Consider the following 19,249-nt stretch of genomic DNA (forward strand, 5'->3'; position numbering starts at 1 on the left):
TGTAGGAAACAATCGCGTATTCTACAAAGCTGTCGTAAAATAAGCTATTGGTTCTTAAACATAAACGGAATGTCATGTTGGAGAGTCTGTCATGACATCCGAGGTTGGATCAGTTTCTTGAACATGGACATTTGGATACGGTGTTATTACTTTCGTATTTGGAATGATCGATGCATTCAACACAAGAGAAAACTAATATAATTTCGTCCTCACAAAAGAATGGAGAAAACGAAAGCTCAAACCTGATCTTAGTCTCAACCTTACGCACATTATATACAATATCTTGTGTTATTCAACTGTAATTATTACTTACGATTAAACTATTGAATCTTATAAGTATTTTTTTTTACTTTTAACAATTTTTTTGGGCTGAAATTGAATCTATCTTTTTTTTTAAATGATCCACATTATTAATTATAAAAATTAAGGAGAAATTTGGTTAAGATAATACTTGATGAGGAAATTAAAATAAATACAAACCTAAATTTTTTAATGAATTAATCAATTATAATATTAATTATTCAAAACCAAGTGTTTTATTCTCATGTTACATCTTTCTATAGTTCTTACTTTATAATCTGATAAAATATAACATTATATAATAAGTAAGATTCGGTTAATCCACAGGAGAATTATTCATGATGAGTAAGATAATTACTCACTTATAATGTACAAATACAAGTAGTTAACAACCAACTATTAAGTGAAGTGATGGCAAAACCTACCTTGTATGAACATTTTAGTATTCACTTCGTCCATAAATACTTATGTATAGTAAACATTTAGCCCTGCTGCTTTTATGTTTGAAGCACGAAAAAAATTATGACAAATATTGCAATAATCAATTTATTCAAACATCTTTGTGTTTGATTAATCATTAATTTTCATTTTATTATTTAGTTTTAAACGTTATTATGTTTCGAAAACAACAATACTTAACGCATGAAAGGAAAGCATGGTGTTAGGTCCATATCTAACTTGCGTATTCGTCTATGTTTTTTTTTTCAATTAACGACAGAAAAATGAATACATAGGATTGATACAAGAACATTTGGTACCTCAGTATTACTGGGTTTGATAATTCTATTTGATGTTCTCCACTCTGAAACTGAAACACGCGACCGTTGGTTCCCGCCTTTTCTGCGTTGGCTCTCTACAAACACAGATCAGCACAACCATATGGCACAAGTTGAAGTCACCCACTCATCAAACCCTTCACCATCTCCTGGATCAGAGCACCTCCTTCAGACAACTCAAGCTTGTACATGCCCAAATCATCCTCCTTGGACTTGCTGACCAAGTTGTCACCCTAGGCAAGCTAGTCTCTCTTTGCGTTCAAGAGGGAGATCTCCGTTATGCACACCTCCTGTTTGATCAAATTCCCCAACCCAATAAATTCATGTACAATCATTTGATAAGGGGTTATTCGAATATCGATGATCCAATAAATTCTTTGTTGCTCTACCGCCAAATGGTGAGGGCGGGCCTTATGCCAAACCAATTCACCTTCCCCTTTGTTTTCAAAGCTTGCGCTGCCAAACCCTTCTATTGGGAAGCTGTTAGTGTTCATGCTCAGGCCATTAAACTCGGAATGAGGTGTCATGCATGCGTGCAAAATTCAATTTTGACTGTCTATGTTGCTTGCCGTCAAATACCAAGTGCACGGCAAGTGTTTGATGATATTTCTGACAGGACTCTGGTATCCTGGAATTCTATGATTGCTGGGTATTCTAAAATTGGCCACTGTTCTGGTGCTGTTATGTTGTTAGAGGAAATGCAACATCAGGGAGTACAGCCTGACGTGTTCACCTTTGTTAGCTTGCTTTCTGTTTCCTCAAAGAATGGTAATTTGGATTTGGGAAGATTTGTTCATCTTTATATCGTTACTACTGATGTTCAAATTGATTCAATTGTGAAGAATGCCCTAATAGACATGTATGCCAAGTGCGGGCATTTGCAATATGCTAAACGTGTTTTTGATAGAATGCTTGATAAAAACGTTGTTTCTTGGACATGTATGGTCAATGCTTATGCCAATCATGGTCTTATTGATAACGCTGTGCAAATTTTTAATCAGATGCCTGTGAAGAACGTGGTTTCTTGGAATTCAATAATCTGGTGCCTTGTTCAAGAAGGGCTTTACACGGAAGCTATGGAACTTTTCCACAGAATGTGCATTTCAGATGTGATTCCTGACGATGGTACTCTTGTTAACATTCTTTCATGCTGCAGTCACATGGGCGATCTGGCATTGGGAAAACAAGCCCACGATTACATTTGTGGTAATAATATTACAGTGAGTGTGACGCTCTGTAACTCCCTAATAGACATGTACGCAAAATGTGGTGCTCTTCATACTGCTATGGACATCTTCTTTGGGATGCCTGAGAAGAATGTGGTGTCATGGAACGTTATTATTGGGGCACTTGCTTTGCATGGTTTTGGAGAAGAAGCAATTGAGACGTTCAGGAGGATGCAAGCCAGTGGGCTGTGTCCCGATGAGATTACCTTCACAGGGTTACTTTCTGCTTGTAGTCACAGTGGTCTAGTGGACATGGGGCGATATTATTTTGAATTGATGAGTTCTACGTTCGGGATTTCTCCAAATGTTGCACATTATGCATGCATGGTTGATCTTTTAGGGCGTGGGGGATTCATAGGAGAAGCAGTGACCCTGATACAAAAGATGCCTGTTAAACCAGACGTTGTAGTTTGGGGTGCTTTGCTTAGTGCTTGCAGGACCTATGGGAATCTGGAGATTGCAAAGCAAATCATGAAGCAGTTGCTAGAGTTGGGACGATATGACTCTGGCCTTTATGTGCTTCTCTCAAACATGTATTCGGAGTCTCAAAGATGGGATGACATGAAAAAGATCAGGAAAATAATGGATGACGCTGGGATACAAAAGTGTAAAGCGATTAGCTGCATTGAAATCGATGGCTGTTGCCATCAGTTTCATGGTGGATGACAAAACACACGATACTTCAGCCAGTATATACTCCACGCTGGATCAATTAATGGATCATCTCAAGTCTGTACATCATTGTAAATCTTTTGATGTGGAGGACATAAACTATTCTAGAAATCTTCAATAATTCAGCATCAAGTTTGATGGATGGAATGGTAATTTCTTAAAATGAAATGATTATTTCCTCCCAATTCTAATGGCATCTTCTATTGAAACAAACAAACAAAACTTTTAACTTTTTTTCATATATATAAATTATAGACCATCACGGTATTATCATGGTTAATTGAGTATCTTTCAGTTTTAAAATTTGGTAAGATAAATTTTAAATTGTAAATATAAACCTGTACTTAAATAATTTAAAATAAACATTTATATGGAAGTGCGTGTTTTCCATTGGAAAGTAGTGTGATATTCGATTTTTCATCTTCAAAATAAGCAGGAGCTTAAATTCATCGTCCGACATTTTAGAAAGGAAAAAGTTTGTTTGACCACAACAATTTCACATTTACATAGATATAAAATGGTTATAGAAAAATAATATTTTGTATTTGTAAAAAAAAAAAAGAACAGAAAGAGAAAAATAATGAGTGAAGCTGGAGCATACAAATTGTATGAACCAAGCTTGAAATAACTAAACTAGGTTTTGAACTAGATGATTTTTCTTCAAAAGTGAGAAAATAAACACTTCAACTTTAACTTCAAAAGTGTGAACCAAGCTTGTGAAACTTCAACTTCAAAAGTGTATGAAGGAGAGCAGTGGAGAAGGAGGCAATAAACACTTCAACTTCAGAAGTGGATGAAGGAGACGCAGCAGAGAAGGAGGCAATAAACACTTCAACTTCAGAAGTGGATGAAGGAGACGCAGCAGATCTGTGCGGCAAATACAATAAGAAAGGAAGAACAGCAATACAGAGCGAAACCCTCTACAGCAATACAGAGGCAAAACCCTCTACAGCAATACAGAGGCGAAAACCCTCTACAGCAATACAGAGGCGAAACCCTCTACAGCAATACAGAGGCGAAACCCTCTACAGCAATACAGAGGCGAAACCCTCTACAGCAATACAGAGGCGAAACCCTCTACAGCAATACAGAGGCGAAACCCTCTACAGCAAATTACGCAGAAAAGAAGAAGGAGGTCCGAAGATGCAGAAGCATGCGGCAAGAGAGGACAGATTTCGATGCCAGCAATGACTGCTCTGGAAGGTCTAAACAGAGAGAGGGAGGTCCGGTCATTCAGAGGAGGCAGTGGTTTCGGTCCGGTCATTCAGAGGAGGCAGTAGTTTCTAGGAGACTTGTCTCTGATTCTGGATATTTTTAGGGGCTGCCGGCGACCATGACGGTCGGCCGCCGGCAGACAACAAAGACCACCGGAAGAGATCAGAAACCAGCTCTGATACCATGTTAAACATAATGAAAATTATATATGGAGTTAATCTTCCTTGTGTTAAACACACATAGGGTTCTCTATTTATAATAGAAGAAATATGGGCTAAGCCCAAAATACAAATTATAAATAATAACAAACTAACTGAAAGATAAACTGAAAGATAAAAGATATAATATTTCTAACAGTGTTAATGAAAGTAAAAAATTTTGGGTGTTAAAATAACAAATGTTGATTCAAATTGTAGCGAGAACCTGAAGGACTGCCTATAGTAACTCGTGTTTTTTACTCAAATGCGAATATCCATTGGTATGTGTTGTTACTACATAATCTGTTGAGAAATGAATCTGGATAAATTCATATACTAATAAAGCAAAAGGAAGCCAACAAAAAATCCTCCAGTCCAATAATAAGTGCATATAATATTGCAGTATATTTATGCAGCATGTCCAAATTAATTGGATTTGGAAGCACACAGGTGTTGGCGAAGCTTATAATCAATTTCAAGTGTCGGCGACCAGAAATTAAGCATTATAATATTGGAGTGTTTTGTATTTAGACTCAAAAGCATACCATGAGCAACAATACTAATCTTTGTTGTGTCAGTGTATTAGATTTTTAAGTCCCATGGCATTATGACAATTTTAATGTGCCTTTTTCGTATGTTTTGATCGAATCTGATATTTGATTATAAAATTGAGCATAGTTGGCGTGCCCAAAATTTGACCTCTCAAAATGTAGGAGACTTTTTAGAATGGTCAATTGGACAGAGTACAAGATGAGTACAATTGCTGCAACACATTCATATGAAATCTGCTTTATGTTCCTGCATTCAATGCATCCTTCGCACATCACCAATCGCATACAAAAGCTGCTCTACACTAACCATTTCTATTTATCCCCTTCTACCAACACCGTCACAGAATAAACCAGAGCAAAACACAAAACCAAATTATTCATTGCTGTAATCAAATATATTTCGACAAAAAGTTGAATCTTAATTAATGATTCAATTATGAACGCCTTAATTTTAAATGAGTTATCACTTAATGAAAAATGTGTTAAATTAAGTATTAATCACATTGCAAGTTCTAAAAAAGAAAAAGATAATATAAGAGTTTAGTTATGTAAATTCAATGAATGGAATCTTGTCTTAAAACTTTTGTTTTTCTTTCACACCGGCAAAATTTAAGGATGTCTTTGATCTCAATAGTATGCATGTGCATATCTAACCTCGTTTTAAAATACTAAGTTACAATCAAAAGGAAATTAAAGAAGAGATATAAAAATGGACCAAGACAGTTTTGTCAATTTTTAGAATGTATCCACTTGCACCAATTTAACTTCTTTTCTTTCAAAAATATTTATCCAATTTCAAAATTATCTACAAATATCATATTATTGAAAAAAAAAAGGATACAAGAATTTTATTAAATGCTAAATAATTAAGGTAGGTAGCGTTTGTCCTTTATAAATTTTGTGTGGCTATTGATTCTTCCTCTCACTACCCCACCACTATTAATTCATGCCGGAAATGTGCCACAATACTTCCAATTCAATCTTCACATATACCATATTAAATTTTACAAAAGTCATTTATCTTCTAAATAACCAGTGTAACAATAATGTAAGCATCCATTATAATTAATTATGATAATATAATATGATTGGTTGTGTAAAGTTAGATAATTGGTTATTTGTAGAAATTTGACCTTTAATATGACTTACTATATTTTGAACGAAGAAGGAATGAGTTATCACCTAACCAAGAAAAAAACACATGAAATTGAATTAAAACTAAATTAATACTAATCTGTTAGGTCTAAACATCTAAAGAAAGTAGAATTTTTTAATGTGCAATTATCAAAATAAACATGAAATCTAATATTTAGTACCATCTATTTCTAAAATTTATATTAACTTTAAAATACATCTGCCGTTAAGGTCATGTCTAACAATCTTTTAAAAATTAAAACGAGTCGTAAAAATAAAATAAAAAATGTCTTGGAAGCAACTTTTTCTTTCAGAGTTCAAAGAGTGTTATCTTATCAGATTATTCTTGTCAGAGATTCTTGTATGAGAGTAGAAGTTACAACGAAGTGTTAGAATAAAACAAAAAAGTAAATCAGACCTTACATCATAACCTTGATTATGGTTTAATAAATTAAAAGTGACTATGGATTAAAACTTAAGTATTAATTAGCTACAAATATACTAATTCAAATTATCATTCTATATAAAGCCTTTAATATAAATATTTATTTTTCTGAAAAATGTAATGTAAATTTAAAAACGACCCCGTTGGTGCTAATCCAAAAATATTATTTTGACCAAGAAGTGCCAAAAACTTTAACAGCCAGATTAGAAAAGTGAAACGATTAGTAAAAGAATGAATAATAGTTTTAATAAGAAGATATAAATGACTTTTAAAAACCGATGTTATGATCTACATGCATCTTAAAGTATTAAAAAGAAATCGAAAAAACTAATAGGGCAATGAATTTGCTATGGGGTCAGAGTTTTGAAAAAGGTGTAAAAGGAACATGATTATGGAAAAGAAAAAAGAAAGTATTGCGAAGTGGAGCATGGATCACGATAGAGACCAACGATTGAGTGGGGAAGGGAATGAGTGAAGAAGCTTCATGGTATGGTTTGAGGGTGGGTCACGTAATGACCATCATTATTAACATAACAACCAAATATTATAAAGGAAGAGAAAGACAAGTCCTTTTGAACAACATCATGCATTCAAAAAAATATCACTTCACTTCGGATCCCCACCCAAACCAACATAAGAGGAGGCACCATTGTACTTTCCCTTTACTTCCTTCACAAGAATTTCTCGATTAGATTAAGCATAACATTCAACAAATAGTGAACTAAACGAATAAAGTTAGGTCTTTTTCTTAACTCCCGTACCATCTTTTCCTGTCACTGTTTCAAAATAAACGATAACAAATAACTTAGTTTAATTTTACATATTGGGTCCTCATAAAGGAGCAAAATTGTAGCAGGAATGGGTTATGGTGCCTGCTGAGGCTGCAGGGGGTTCGACCCAGATCACCTTACGCCAGATTCTGTCGGAGTGTTTCTGCTTCTGCAATCTTACTTTATTATTTATTTTTTTATGTTACGCTTTATCAATTATTATTGTTATTATTGTTTTATTTGTCTGGTTTACGATTCCCACTGTCTTTTTCTCCACGTGGCTTCGTAGCTGCCTTGCAGCGAGGCACCATACACTTCTCCACCTGCCACGTCTTCTTCACACACCAATCTCCACACACTTCGCCTCTCCAATTATACTCCAATTATACTCCAACATGCATAATGTATACACACGTAATAATAGCACACGGCATTTCATACGATGCAACAACATCGAATTATCTAACCTTATTCGTCAAATAAACAACATTAACGGGAGAAGAAGGAGTGCTATATAGAAGCTAGTGGTATTGGAAACTGTTTCATATGGGAGCATTAATATTGACCAAACTGTTGTCTAATTTTTTCAGCGTGAAATCGCGAAAAGCTGGGATCTCCTTCTTTTACCACCAACTTTTTATTTTTATTTATTTATTTATTTAACAAGGAAGAAAAACAGAACACTAAAACCGGTCTGCCAAATCTCTCAACATGGTCATTATGAAAAAAAGTGCTCATAATGCACATAGCGACTGGCGAGAGAACCAGAGATTTATTTTCACGTGTTAGAACAATAGCTAACGACAAAAGAAACAAAATAAAGAAACACGAGGCATACATGGTTTATTTCGTATTATTCTTCTGTCGAACGCAATGACGTGCTATGCATCATACATGATCCGATTAAGTAATGATGGGATTCTTTACTAAAGAAAAAGCACGGACACTGTTTCTGTGTGTGAAATTTCAGTGATTAAGTTTCCATGGAAGCGTGTCAACAGGAGCAGCACTTGCATTTTGTTACATTAATTTTTCTTGAATTGAAAAGGGGGAAGGAAGATTATTGAAGGTTTGGTGTGATTAAGTTAACAGGAGGTGAAAAAAAACACCGCCCCCGCGAGATTTCACGTGATGTGCTTGGTCCTCACACTTGTATTCTTCGACTTGATTCAATTCAAACTCAGCCAAAAACAAAGGCAGTGAGTGAGTGGCATGAGTTGTAAATACATACAGGATCTTCAGAATAGGGTCAGTTTGGCACACTAATGCGAGTAAGTACTACAACCTGTCAACACCAACTTACAGCCTGGAAAGCCTTTGCCACTGTTCCAAAATTTCATAATTAAATTAATTCTAAATCCTACGTGGCAAAGTACTCCGTTTCACTCCCTATATATATTCTTTCTTCTTTTTCCTCTTTCTCCAAACAATCAATTACCACGATTCCTGATTTCCGATTCCGCCCTCACCCAGTCACACCCACCAGGCTCCCTCAGTCATGGGAAACTGCAACTCATCCGATTCAACCCGGGTCGCCACAGCCAAGCTTATTCTTCAAGACGGAAAGTTGCAGGAGTTCTCGTATCCTGTGAAGGTATCGTTCTTGTTGCAGAAGTATCCCGCCTGCTTCATATGCAACTCCGACGAAATGGACTTCGACGACGTCGTTTCGGCCATCGACGAGGACCAGGTCCTGCAACCCGGTCAGCTCTATTTCGCGCTTCCCCTCAGTCGCCTGAAGCAGCGCTTGCAGCCTCACGAGATGGCCGCATTGGCCGTCAAGGCCAGCTCTGCGCTCATGAAAACCGCCGACAAATGCGGCTCTCGCCGCAAACAAATTTTGCTCTCTAACGAATATGACTCTAACCCTAAGCGCGTGTCTCCCACACTCGCTGCCGGTGCCGGAACTGTACATAGAAGGGGAAGGGCCACCGCTCCCGCCGGTAAGGGGAGGTTTGCGGCCTTGTTGAGTTCCATTCCGGAGTAGGGGTAGTTTCGGAAGAGAATATATCAGCTGGTGATTTCGTTCGTTTGTACATAAAAAAACTTTATTAAAAAAAAGTGATATAAAATTTTGAACATTGTAGAGTTGTTTTAGGAACAATGAAAACGATTAGATTCTCGGACCAAGTCATGATGGATATTCATTCATATTCCGTTCTATTCTGCCTCCTTATATTATTAACACGACTTCCATTTTAGGTTCTGACCGCAAAATAGTATGCTTTATCATGAAAATAAGTATTTATAGACCTTTTCATTCTTACGACATCACATTATTTGGGTTACAAAAAATATTTATCTATTCACATGGTCAACGATTAAGCTCCACAGGAAAATTTGACTAATTAGTTTCAGTCATACAAGTTTTTTTCTTTTCTTTTAATTTCAGAATTTGTTATCTTTTTACTTAAACCAACAAATTATTGGTTAAGAATGAGGTCATTTATGGGAGGGCCGTTTTTAATTAAATTGTTTTCATCCAGTGAAAATAACGCCCTTTGGTTACATTAAATACAATACAAGTTGAGAGGGATATGCAATTACGATAAAGATTGGTTGTGTTGTGACAAAAGTAGAAAGTGGTATGGTAGTGGACAGCATAAGAAACAGAAAGCAGAGGAGTGAGATGAGATTGTGAGGAAGAGGGAAGGAATTTGAGAAGGATAGTGAGATGGGAGAAACGACGGAATAAATAAGCAAGGTGGTTATGATTAAATGGGTTGACGATCGTAACCTTATCCTTATCCAATCCTGAGGCATTTGTAAAAGGTTAAAATCCAAAGAGGTGAGACAAAGAAATATAATTATGCGTGTAATGTAGTCTTTCCTGGTTTTGGAGTTTTCGTATGGATCCAATTCGTATCTTTGATACTGCTATACACACAATTAAGCAAAGACAAGAATAATTTGATTGAGCGGGAGCGAGTAGGAAGTGGACAATGAACAGAAACCAAAGGGTGAACGTTGAAGAGAATGGACAATTGAAGAAGAAATCTTGGTTGATGCAATGAAATATCCCTATTGTGTTGGTAGTGTAAAAGTGAGTAGTGGTGGAGAAGCACGTAAAGAAATGCATGCTGGACCCAACAAAAGGAGTCAGAGTGAGCAGGTTGGGGTTTTAGGTGAGTACTGTTTGTTTGTTGGGTTGTGGAATTGTTTACAGCTGTAACAAGCCTGGTCGTACGGTAACAATAACACCAAAAAATCGTATCAGACTCATCATCATCACTCATGAGTCATGACATATGAATGCGGTGTACGAATGGGTCTCCGAAACCAGCCTAGCCTAAACCAATGCGACTCAATCGAAATCAATTTCAAGAATAGACGTTTCATAAATACAATCCTCTTGTTATTATGTGTACATTGTTTGTGCATGCTGGTATAGAAATGTGCAGTTGCAGTAGTGATGTGGAGGAGTTACTAAAGAAGGTAGTGGGATTGTGGAAAGGTGGTGCGAATAAATGGGAAATGTGAGGACTACTACTGCCACTACTACACTCACCCAACCTGAATATGGTTCCTTTCAACTTTGGACCATGCTATTTGGTTTTCGCCCATTCCATACTTCTATTTTCGTTAGCTCTGTGTGGACCTCAGTTCTAAAGTTTGGCTAAAAACTTAATTACATATTAGGTTGTCTCTAATTAATTTCACAAATTTAGGGCATGGACAATGCTCTCCCTTCTACAACTGTCATCACCCATGATTTATGACTCTGCTACCCAAACGCCAAATCAAATTTCATTTCCAACAATATGTTCCCGCATACCATAAATATTTTCAACACCACAAAATAATATCATATTCTACTTTTAAATTACATTAACCATTCAAATATCCGAATAATATAAATTAATTAAATCATCTTAAAAAATTTCTGGAAACGCGATGCGGTCTCGTTACTGCAAAAACAAAGCTTATACATTATAATGTGATTATTAAGAAAGAGAAATAGATAAATGTGAATAGGGTGATGAATGTCTCACAGCATGTGTCGGTGTTGTATATTTAAAAATTCAGGCAGCATTGAGCGAAAAGTGGCATGCGATTTATGTAGCATAAGAACAAGGTAAAATAGAACACACGTTTGATTTAAGGTTACGTCTTAGATGGTGGTGTACCACACACCTTTGTTGTGGGTCTCTAGCTTTTATATAATTGCACAGATGATAATGACAACCTAATAGGAAACGGGACTCACATGCTCAGTGAAATCTAGGTAAATTTCACCCAGTAGAGGAAAGTACATGAAAAAAGTGATATATAGAGTAAATGTTTTCTATTTCTGATTATTATTATTATACATTGGATGCATTGGCTGTAAAGTTCAGTAGAACAGGTAAGATAAAGTAATTATTTATCACATTTCAAACTATTACTTAATGTCCAAAAGGTCTACCTGTTTATTGATTCAATTCTCGAGAAGAAAGGAACTTTTATTCTCTATTCTCTCGTTGGTAAGACAAATTTATAAGTGAACTTTTATGAAAGTTTCTTGTGGGTCAGCAAAGTTTTAACTCTTTTGGATTAATCAAGTGTGGAGGCAGCTGCTATAATAACAAGACAACTGTGTGTTTGCAAGATCAAGGACGGTGTGACCTTTTGGGAAGTTTAATTACATTTGGCAATGGATGTTATATGTAGGTAGAATGTTTGAATTTGTTTTCCTTCAAATTAATAAATTGTAACTTGAATACTCTCTTTTTCTTTCAATAATGTGAATACTGACTTATATGCTTGGGTGGGTTCCGTCTTCATTTTAATTTTCTATTGCACCGTAATCAACCTCAAATAATTGCAAGACTTTTTTGTGTTTAAGTCAACTCTAAAGCATGAGTGCACTTTTGTTCTCTAGTAATGCCCGAATAATATGAAATTTGAAACTTGGAATTTTCAGTAGAAAGATAAGGCTCTACTAGTAAAGATTCTAGTAAAGATAGATATGTTGATTTTGTGGATCTAACTTTAGCTGAATGTCGTTTCATGGTAATGCAAGAGTATTATGATAAGCTTTGTCTTAGATTATATTTGTTTAGATTTAACAAAAATAAATGAGAAATGATAAAAGAAGCAAATTGTAATTTAATAAATAAAATCATAATTCATTAAGCTATAATGATGATGGAGAAAAGAGTAGTTTATTCAGTTTTTATTTTTTTTAGAATTACAACAACTTGTGTATTGAACTTACGTTTATATACGTGTGTGTGTGTATATATATATATATATATATATATATATATATATATATATATATATATATATATATATATATATATATAAATGAATGAACTATTTTTCATATTGTTTTTTGGATTCTTGAAATAATCAAATGAACCAATAACATAAGCTCGGTTAGACATATTATTGGGGATCCAAGTGTTATATATATCTTCTGAGTGAACCTTTTTCTCGATAATCCCAGCAATAGTATTAGAGCTAATAGTTTGTTTTGGTGACCAGCTCAAGCGAGTACAATAGTCTCTGTATCGAAAGTCTTTTCGGATAAGGATTTCAGATAAGTGTGTCTCGTTAAGATAATGACGGTATGAATGAGTACTCGTGGTTGAGAATGCTTTCGTTGGAGGAAGAGTGTACCAATATGGAAGGGACTCACCCTTGAGGGGGAGATTGTTGAGAATCCAAGTGTGAATTCAAACCCTACATTGGATAGAAATGAGAAAGTAGAGCATTATATAAAGGTGAAAAACTCATTGACCAATTGCCTTAAGATTTTTTGTAGAGAGTGATGTCAACCCCTTATGTGGTTGAACTCAAATCTCATTGGTATTGTGTCTCTCTAGTGAATATCTTCCTCGATAAATCCAATACTAGTATCAAAACTGATGATTCATCTTGGTTATCGGCTCAGGCGAATACATTGAAAGTCTTGTTCACCACTCACATGCTCCCACTTCTCTTCATTTTTACTCTCATCGATTTTGACACATTTGGCTTTATTTTTAAAAAATTTATGACCGAGCAGAAAGCCATGTTTCCTATAACATACGTCTAGAATGTAAGAGAAGATCTTGCTAATGTGTGAAATAGATCTAATAAGAGGATATGAGATCTAACGTATTGTTTATTTAGACCTTTAAGGAATTGCATAACCAAATCCTCATTTTTTCTTTAATTAATCAGGTTAATCACCCCACAAGAACATTCTTAGTACACTAACAAACAAGATCGAGTTTGAAGTTGTCTATCTCATCCCAGATAACGCATAATTTAGTGAATTACAATGGATTCATGCTTCATGGAAGATACTTCAAATTGTAAGTCAAAGATGCGCAATGCACATGAAATCACAAATGAAAATATCTCGACTTCAAATCATTTCATATTGCTTATGCATTGTCCATCCATAAGATGATTTGTGGAATTGAAGGAGATAGTGAACAATCTAGGAGACCACTTATCATTGCAATGCTTCCACCGTTGATACAAAATATCTTTCTTTTCTAATTCAGGGACAATCTCATCTAGGAACTTGACACTCAATGTCATTGTTATGGATCTGCACATACTTGTTTTCATCAAGGACGAGAGAAACCAAGACAGTCACAAGATTTTCGCTTGGATGCAAGAACAAATGAGCGAGTATTAAAAATTGAACATAAGTCATTTCGATCATAGTAGAAAGAAACAAGAACGAACAAAAGATTTTAAGATGGTATGAAAACACTTAACTAATTTTACAAAACTTGAATTCAAATCTTATTTCTTAACAAAAATTGAAATTCAAACATGTTTTTTTGTTTGGAAAACATTCGATGTGCTAACAACCATTTTTTTATTGTTAGTTGAGTTTTTAGGCTTTATGTTTGAGTCAACGAGGGAAAGTTCAGGGAAACACCTATGGTTGGACTTTCACTATTCCAGCAAAGAAAGTATATAATTATGATAGGTGGTGTAGGTTAAAGAACTTTGCATTGCAAAGGAAGCCAGATAAATCATTAAACGAACATAGTTAAATTTGTAGGCTTGCAGTTGGAAAGTTGATGAAGCAAGCAAGTAGTTGTTTTCTGTGTGCTGATATTCGCCCATAGTAAACCACACAACACGTATTGGCACCTAGGAATCACTTTATAGTTTATATTTATTTTTAAACTTATAATTCTCTTATTCTTTTTATTGTATTTTTTACTATTATGAAATGAAATAAATAACTTCTATGAAGTCAAATTAAAATGGAAATATTAAAATTTCTTGACACCTATCTGTTTTCTCTCAGGTTAAGAATACTAAACCCTGGTTTTCCTGATTGAAACAAACATATTTAAGAATTTGAAAGATATGGCATTTTCACATTGTAAATTACTTCTTGTCGATGCACTAGTCAATTTCCAACTTGATCAATCCATAGAAGTACTAGGAACAAAAAGAAACATTTATTTGAAATGCAAGAGCTGGATTTAAGGTGTGGTAGAAATCTATTTTGAGATCAAAGTTAAAACGATTTGTTAATTGTAATTTAAAGGATGTATTTTATTTTGAAAGAGTTTTTAGTAATAAGATATAATGAATAATGTTTCAGTTAAGAAAATATTAAACATATAATAGAATATTTTAATAATATGTATATATAATATAATTAAGGTTTTGATAACTTAGGTGGTTAAATTAAACTTTGAAGTATTTAGGTAAAGAGAATTAACTATGAGCAGTTCTAACTCTAATAATGAATATAACTGGTAAGATAGGTTAGAGTGGGTGCAAACCTCACCCTACAAGCCGATTTTGTGGGGTTAAGTTAGGCTTAAAGTCCACTTCTAACATGGTATCAGAGTCATGGTTAGAGTCTATTCTAGTGATATTTGTTGTTTGTTGGACATATTGTTTCATCCGCTATCGGACCACCCATTAAAAATATCTAATTCCACGCTCGAGATGTATATACTTCGACGTGAGAAGGGTGTGTTGAAAGTCTCACATCTACTAGAGATAAGGCCAATTGATAGTTTATAAGTGAGTGTAAATCTCACTTTACAAGTCGATTTTGTGGGATTGAGTTAGGCTTAAAGTCCACTTCTAACAATTTATAATTTTTATTGAAAAAATTTTCAACTTATAACATGGTAAAAATTGTTGTTGTTGTCATAGGATTGTCAAACTTCTTTTTTATTGAATTGAGCTGTCATAGGTTTACTCTAATGTTACCACTTGCCAAACAAAAACCTTAAAAGTTAAGTTGAGAGAGTCAAGCATGCCATTGCATCATGTTGATCAATGGTACGAATGTCAATTAACTTTATTGGTGCACAATAGAATAAGTTTTAAAAGTATTCATTATTTTACACTGTCTTCTGAATAATGAAAATATAAGTAAAATGACTTGTGAAATTATTATAATGTTTTTCATATTAATTATGATTATATTGGTGATAATTGAGAACATGATAAAATAAATACGATAATTATAAACAAAACTTAAATTATTTTTCATAAAATTTATCAAGATATAAATGTTTTTAAAAATATATAAATATAGACAAAAATGATGATTTAAGAAGAATAAAAACCTAACATCTTGGTGGATGGAAAAGAGAAATAATTGGTTGAAAAATAAAGGTCCACTGAGCAATCAAAATCAACAAATTTGATGTTTTTAAAAAGCTAAATTTAATGTTTTTAAAAAAATAAAGAATTAAATTGAAAAATCCAATAACTAGAGGTCTTTTTTAAAATTAGAATGAAATTAGAAAATCAAATTATAAGTTAAGTGTCTTTTTTAATGATAAAAGTTATGTTATAAACTATGACTTTTTATTCTTTTGAACATCACTTATGTAAAAAAAAGTTTAAATGTTTTTATGTATCATTTATACAGTTATATATGGTTAGTTATGAAGAATATGTGGTTAGTAAATACTCTATCAAAGTTGAGATGTATATTCACTTAAGTCACATATGGATGTGTGTATATTAATTTTAATGATAAAAATTATGTTATAGACTATGACTTTTTATCTTTATGAACATCACCTATATAAAAAAAAAGTTTAAATATACTTATATGAAAAAAGTATAAAATATTTTCACATATCATAAAAAAATATCATATTAAGTTTATGTAATACAAAAAATACATCATTTAAGTGAATTTCAAACACATCATAAAAAATACAAAAATTTCTATTTAAAACATATCTCAAAATTTACAAAATTCTACACATCAAATATTCACATTTAAACATCTAATATGTTTCGGATATTCTTCACTTATCTAATCAATATCATATTAAGTTTATGTAATAATTAAATTATGTTTATCTAAAGGTAGTATGTGTTAAAAGTCTCGTATTGATTAGAGATAAGACTAATTTATATTATATAAGTGAATGTAGACCTCTTCTTACAAGTCAATTTTGTGAGATTGACTTAGGTTTAAAGTTCATTTCTTAAAATGATATCAGAGACTCTTCCATACAAATCAATTTTGTGGGACTGCATTAAGCTTAAAATTCACCTCTTAAAATATTTACTTTTTCACTCTATAAATATTATTATATTCAAGTACTAATAAATTTTCAAATGTCAAATTATAAATAAATATCATTTTCAAACGATAAAAGGATTATTTTTTTTTACTTCATTACATCTATAAAACTTTGTTTTCCTAATAGTACATTAATAAACTTAAAAGAGAATTAAAAAACATAAATTAAAAGAAAAAAAAAAGGCACACACATACCCGCACATATATATGTATGCACACATATAAGCTATTAATTGACTTGTTTATATGTTTAAAATAACAATTGTTGTAATTTTTTGCAAAAAAGAAAATTATTATATGGAAAAAAGTATTTACAATTATTTATTATTAATGTTAAATGTTAATGAAAAAAAGCATAAAATAGAATTATTGGAAAAGTATAAACTTCATACTTCAAAAAATAAAATGTACTTATTTTAAATTTAGTTGCTCGATTAACCAACAAGGAGGTAAATAAATGTTTTCGTAATAAATTTAAAAAAGGTTAAATAATGTGGTTGACATCTATAATTTTAAATCAGTCTCTTTTGTATGTGTCTTAGTTCTTATGTTAAAAATTTTAATTCAATCAAATCTTTTCCACTACACTATATTGACACGGTTAAAGATTTTACTTTTTTCTTTTTTAATTTTACTTTTTAAATTGTTACTTGTTAAATTGATGTTATGCTACATGTGATGTGATACCGCATTGTTATATGTTATTATCATACCAAATATCATTACCTTAATCACAATTTAGTTTATTCCTTTTTATTTTGCCTCATTTTTATCTTAATTGTTTTTAAGATAAATCAATTTTATCTCTTTTCAAACAAACTTTAATTTTTACTAAATATTTTTAATAAGACTGAGTTTATTTATATTTATATTTTACATTAAAATTTATTTCAAATTTTAATTTTATTTGTTTTAAATTATTCTAAAATTGTTTAAAAAATTTACATTTGAATTGTTAATAATTTTATTTTATTTTATAAAATGTAATTGATAAATAAGTTTAGCATAGTTGAAATTAGTTTTGAATTTTAAATAAAATTCAATGAAAAATATAAATATAAATAAATTTAATTTTATTAAAAATATTTAATAAAAATATTTATATAAACATTAAATTTCGTTTCAATTTGAAAAAATGAAATTATTTAATTTTAAAAAAAAATTAAAAAAATTATTTACTTTTAAAACAAGTCTCATCGTAGAATAATCACACTATATTAAATCTATCACTATTGTAGCCTTCACCACATAAACCCTACTTCAATTAACCGGTTATAATCGAGGAAGGTATTACATCTTAATTTTAATCTAATTTCACATTAGAGGTCCTACTTTATCTATTTAGTCAAATCATTGTTTCCCACATATATGCATATTTAATATTTTGCTCACCAGTATCTTTAACTATTATTTAAGAAACAGAAATACATCTTAAAAAATATAATATTTGACTAAGAAAAATAATATTTAATTGAGACAAATACATAAGACTTAATAAAATTTAAAGTATTTTGAAAAAATAAATAAATTGGGGACCAAAGCTCTCTTATTTCATAACCAAGCTCTGCCACTAATTTTAGTGTGGGTGATTTCTCAACTTGTGTGGTTTTAAATCCTTACCCCTTTTATATACATGAATTTATTTATTTCCTTGTCAATAATCTATTATGCATGGCCAGGGCCACAATTGTGACTCTGTTTTGTTTAATTATCATGGTGTACCAATTATATTTCTATTTTCGTATAATGAAATATAAGTTAATGATAATTAATTATGATGATGTTATAATATAATAATAATAATAACTAATTAAATAATAATATAAATATAATAATAATAAATCCACTTATAAAGACATTATTTTATATTCTTTAAGATTTATTATGTGTATCAAATCATTCATAAATTTACATTCATTTTATTTACTTTTTTTTTTCACTATCTAAACAATCATAATACTCTCTTCCTCTATTTTTCTTTTTCATTTTATTAAATTTACTCTTCAATATAAACACACTCGTGGTATTAGAAATTTATAATTGATCTGATAATATGATAATTTATATTATTAGTATTCTTATTGATTACCAAATTAATCCGAAGTGACTTGAGCTTGCTGTTGTTAAGTATTTGAATTGCTTAAAAGGAAAAGTTTACCTGTAAAGAGTCAAACGTTCAAATCAATATTTAAATATAAAATAAGTATTAAGTTATATTATTTCTTGTAATTAGGAATACTTATAGTATTTTGTGAGTGTGTTAGTGTGACAATAAATAAAATAAACTCAAGATATAATAACATAATAATAAATATAATAATTTGATTCTTCAATTTATTATAGTATAAATTATGTTTATATTATAATAAAAAAAATTCTTGATTTTATAAGATTAATATTTCATGTAGATCTCACGTTTAAATCTTATGTTTATTAGACTATTTTCGGTTTGACA

General features: G+C 31.9%; 1 protein-coding gene and 1 pseudogene across 1 annotated transcript; both read left to right on the forward strand.

The window, feature by feature from the left end:
* Positions 1-854: 854 nt before the first annotated feature.
* LOC124829185 (pentatricopeptide repeat-containing protein At2g22410, mitochondrial pseudogene) lies at positions 855-3,191 on the forward strand (annotated as a pseudogene).
* Positions 3,192-8,698: 5,507 nt separating this feature from the next.
* LOC124829195 (uncharacterized) lies at positions 8,699-9,447 on the forward strand. Its single transcript, XM_088114230.1, has one exon. It carries the CDS (start codon positions 8,785-8,787, stop codon positions 9,271-9,273), a length of 489 nt encoding a protein of 162 aa, XP_087970356.1. The 5' UTR covers positions 8,699-8,784; the 3' UTR covers positions 9,274-9,447.
* The last annotated feature ends 9,802 nt before the right edge of the window (positions 9,448-19,249 follow it).

The sequence above is a fragment of the Vigna umbellata genome, chromosome 4 (genome assembly GCF_029865625.1).
Source record: "Vigna umbellata cultivar VRB3 chromosome 4, Vumbellata_1.0, whole genome shotgun sequence".
Lineage (NCBI taxonomy): Eukaryota > Viridiplantae > Streptophyta > Magnoliopsida > Fabales > Fabaceae > Vigna > Vigna umbellata.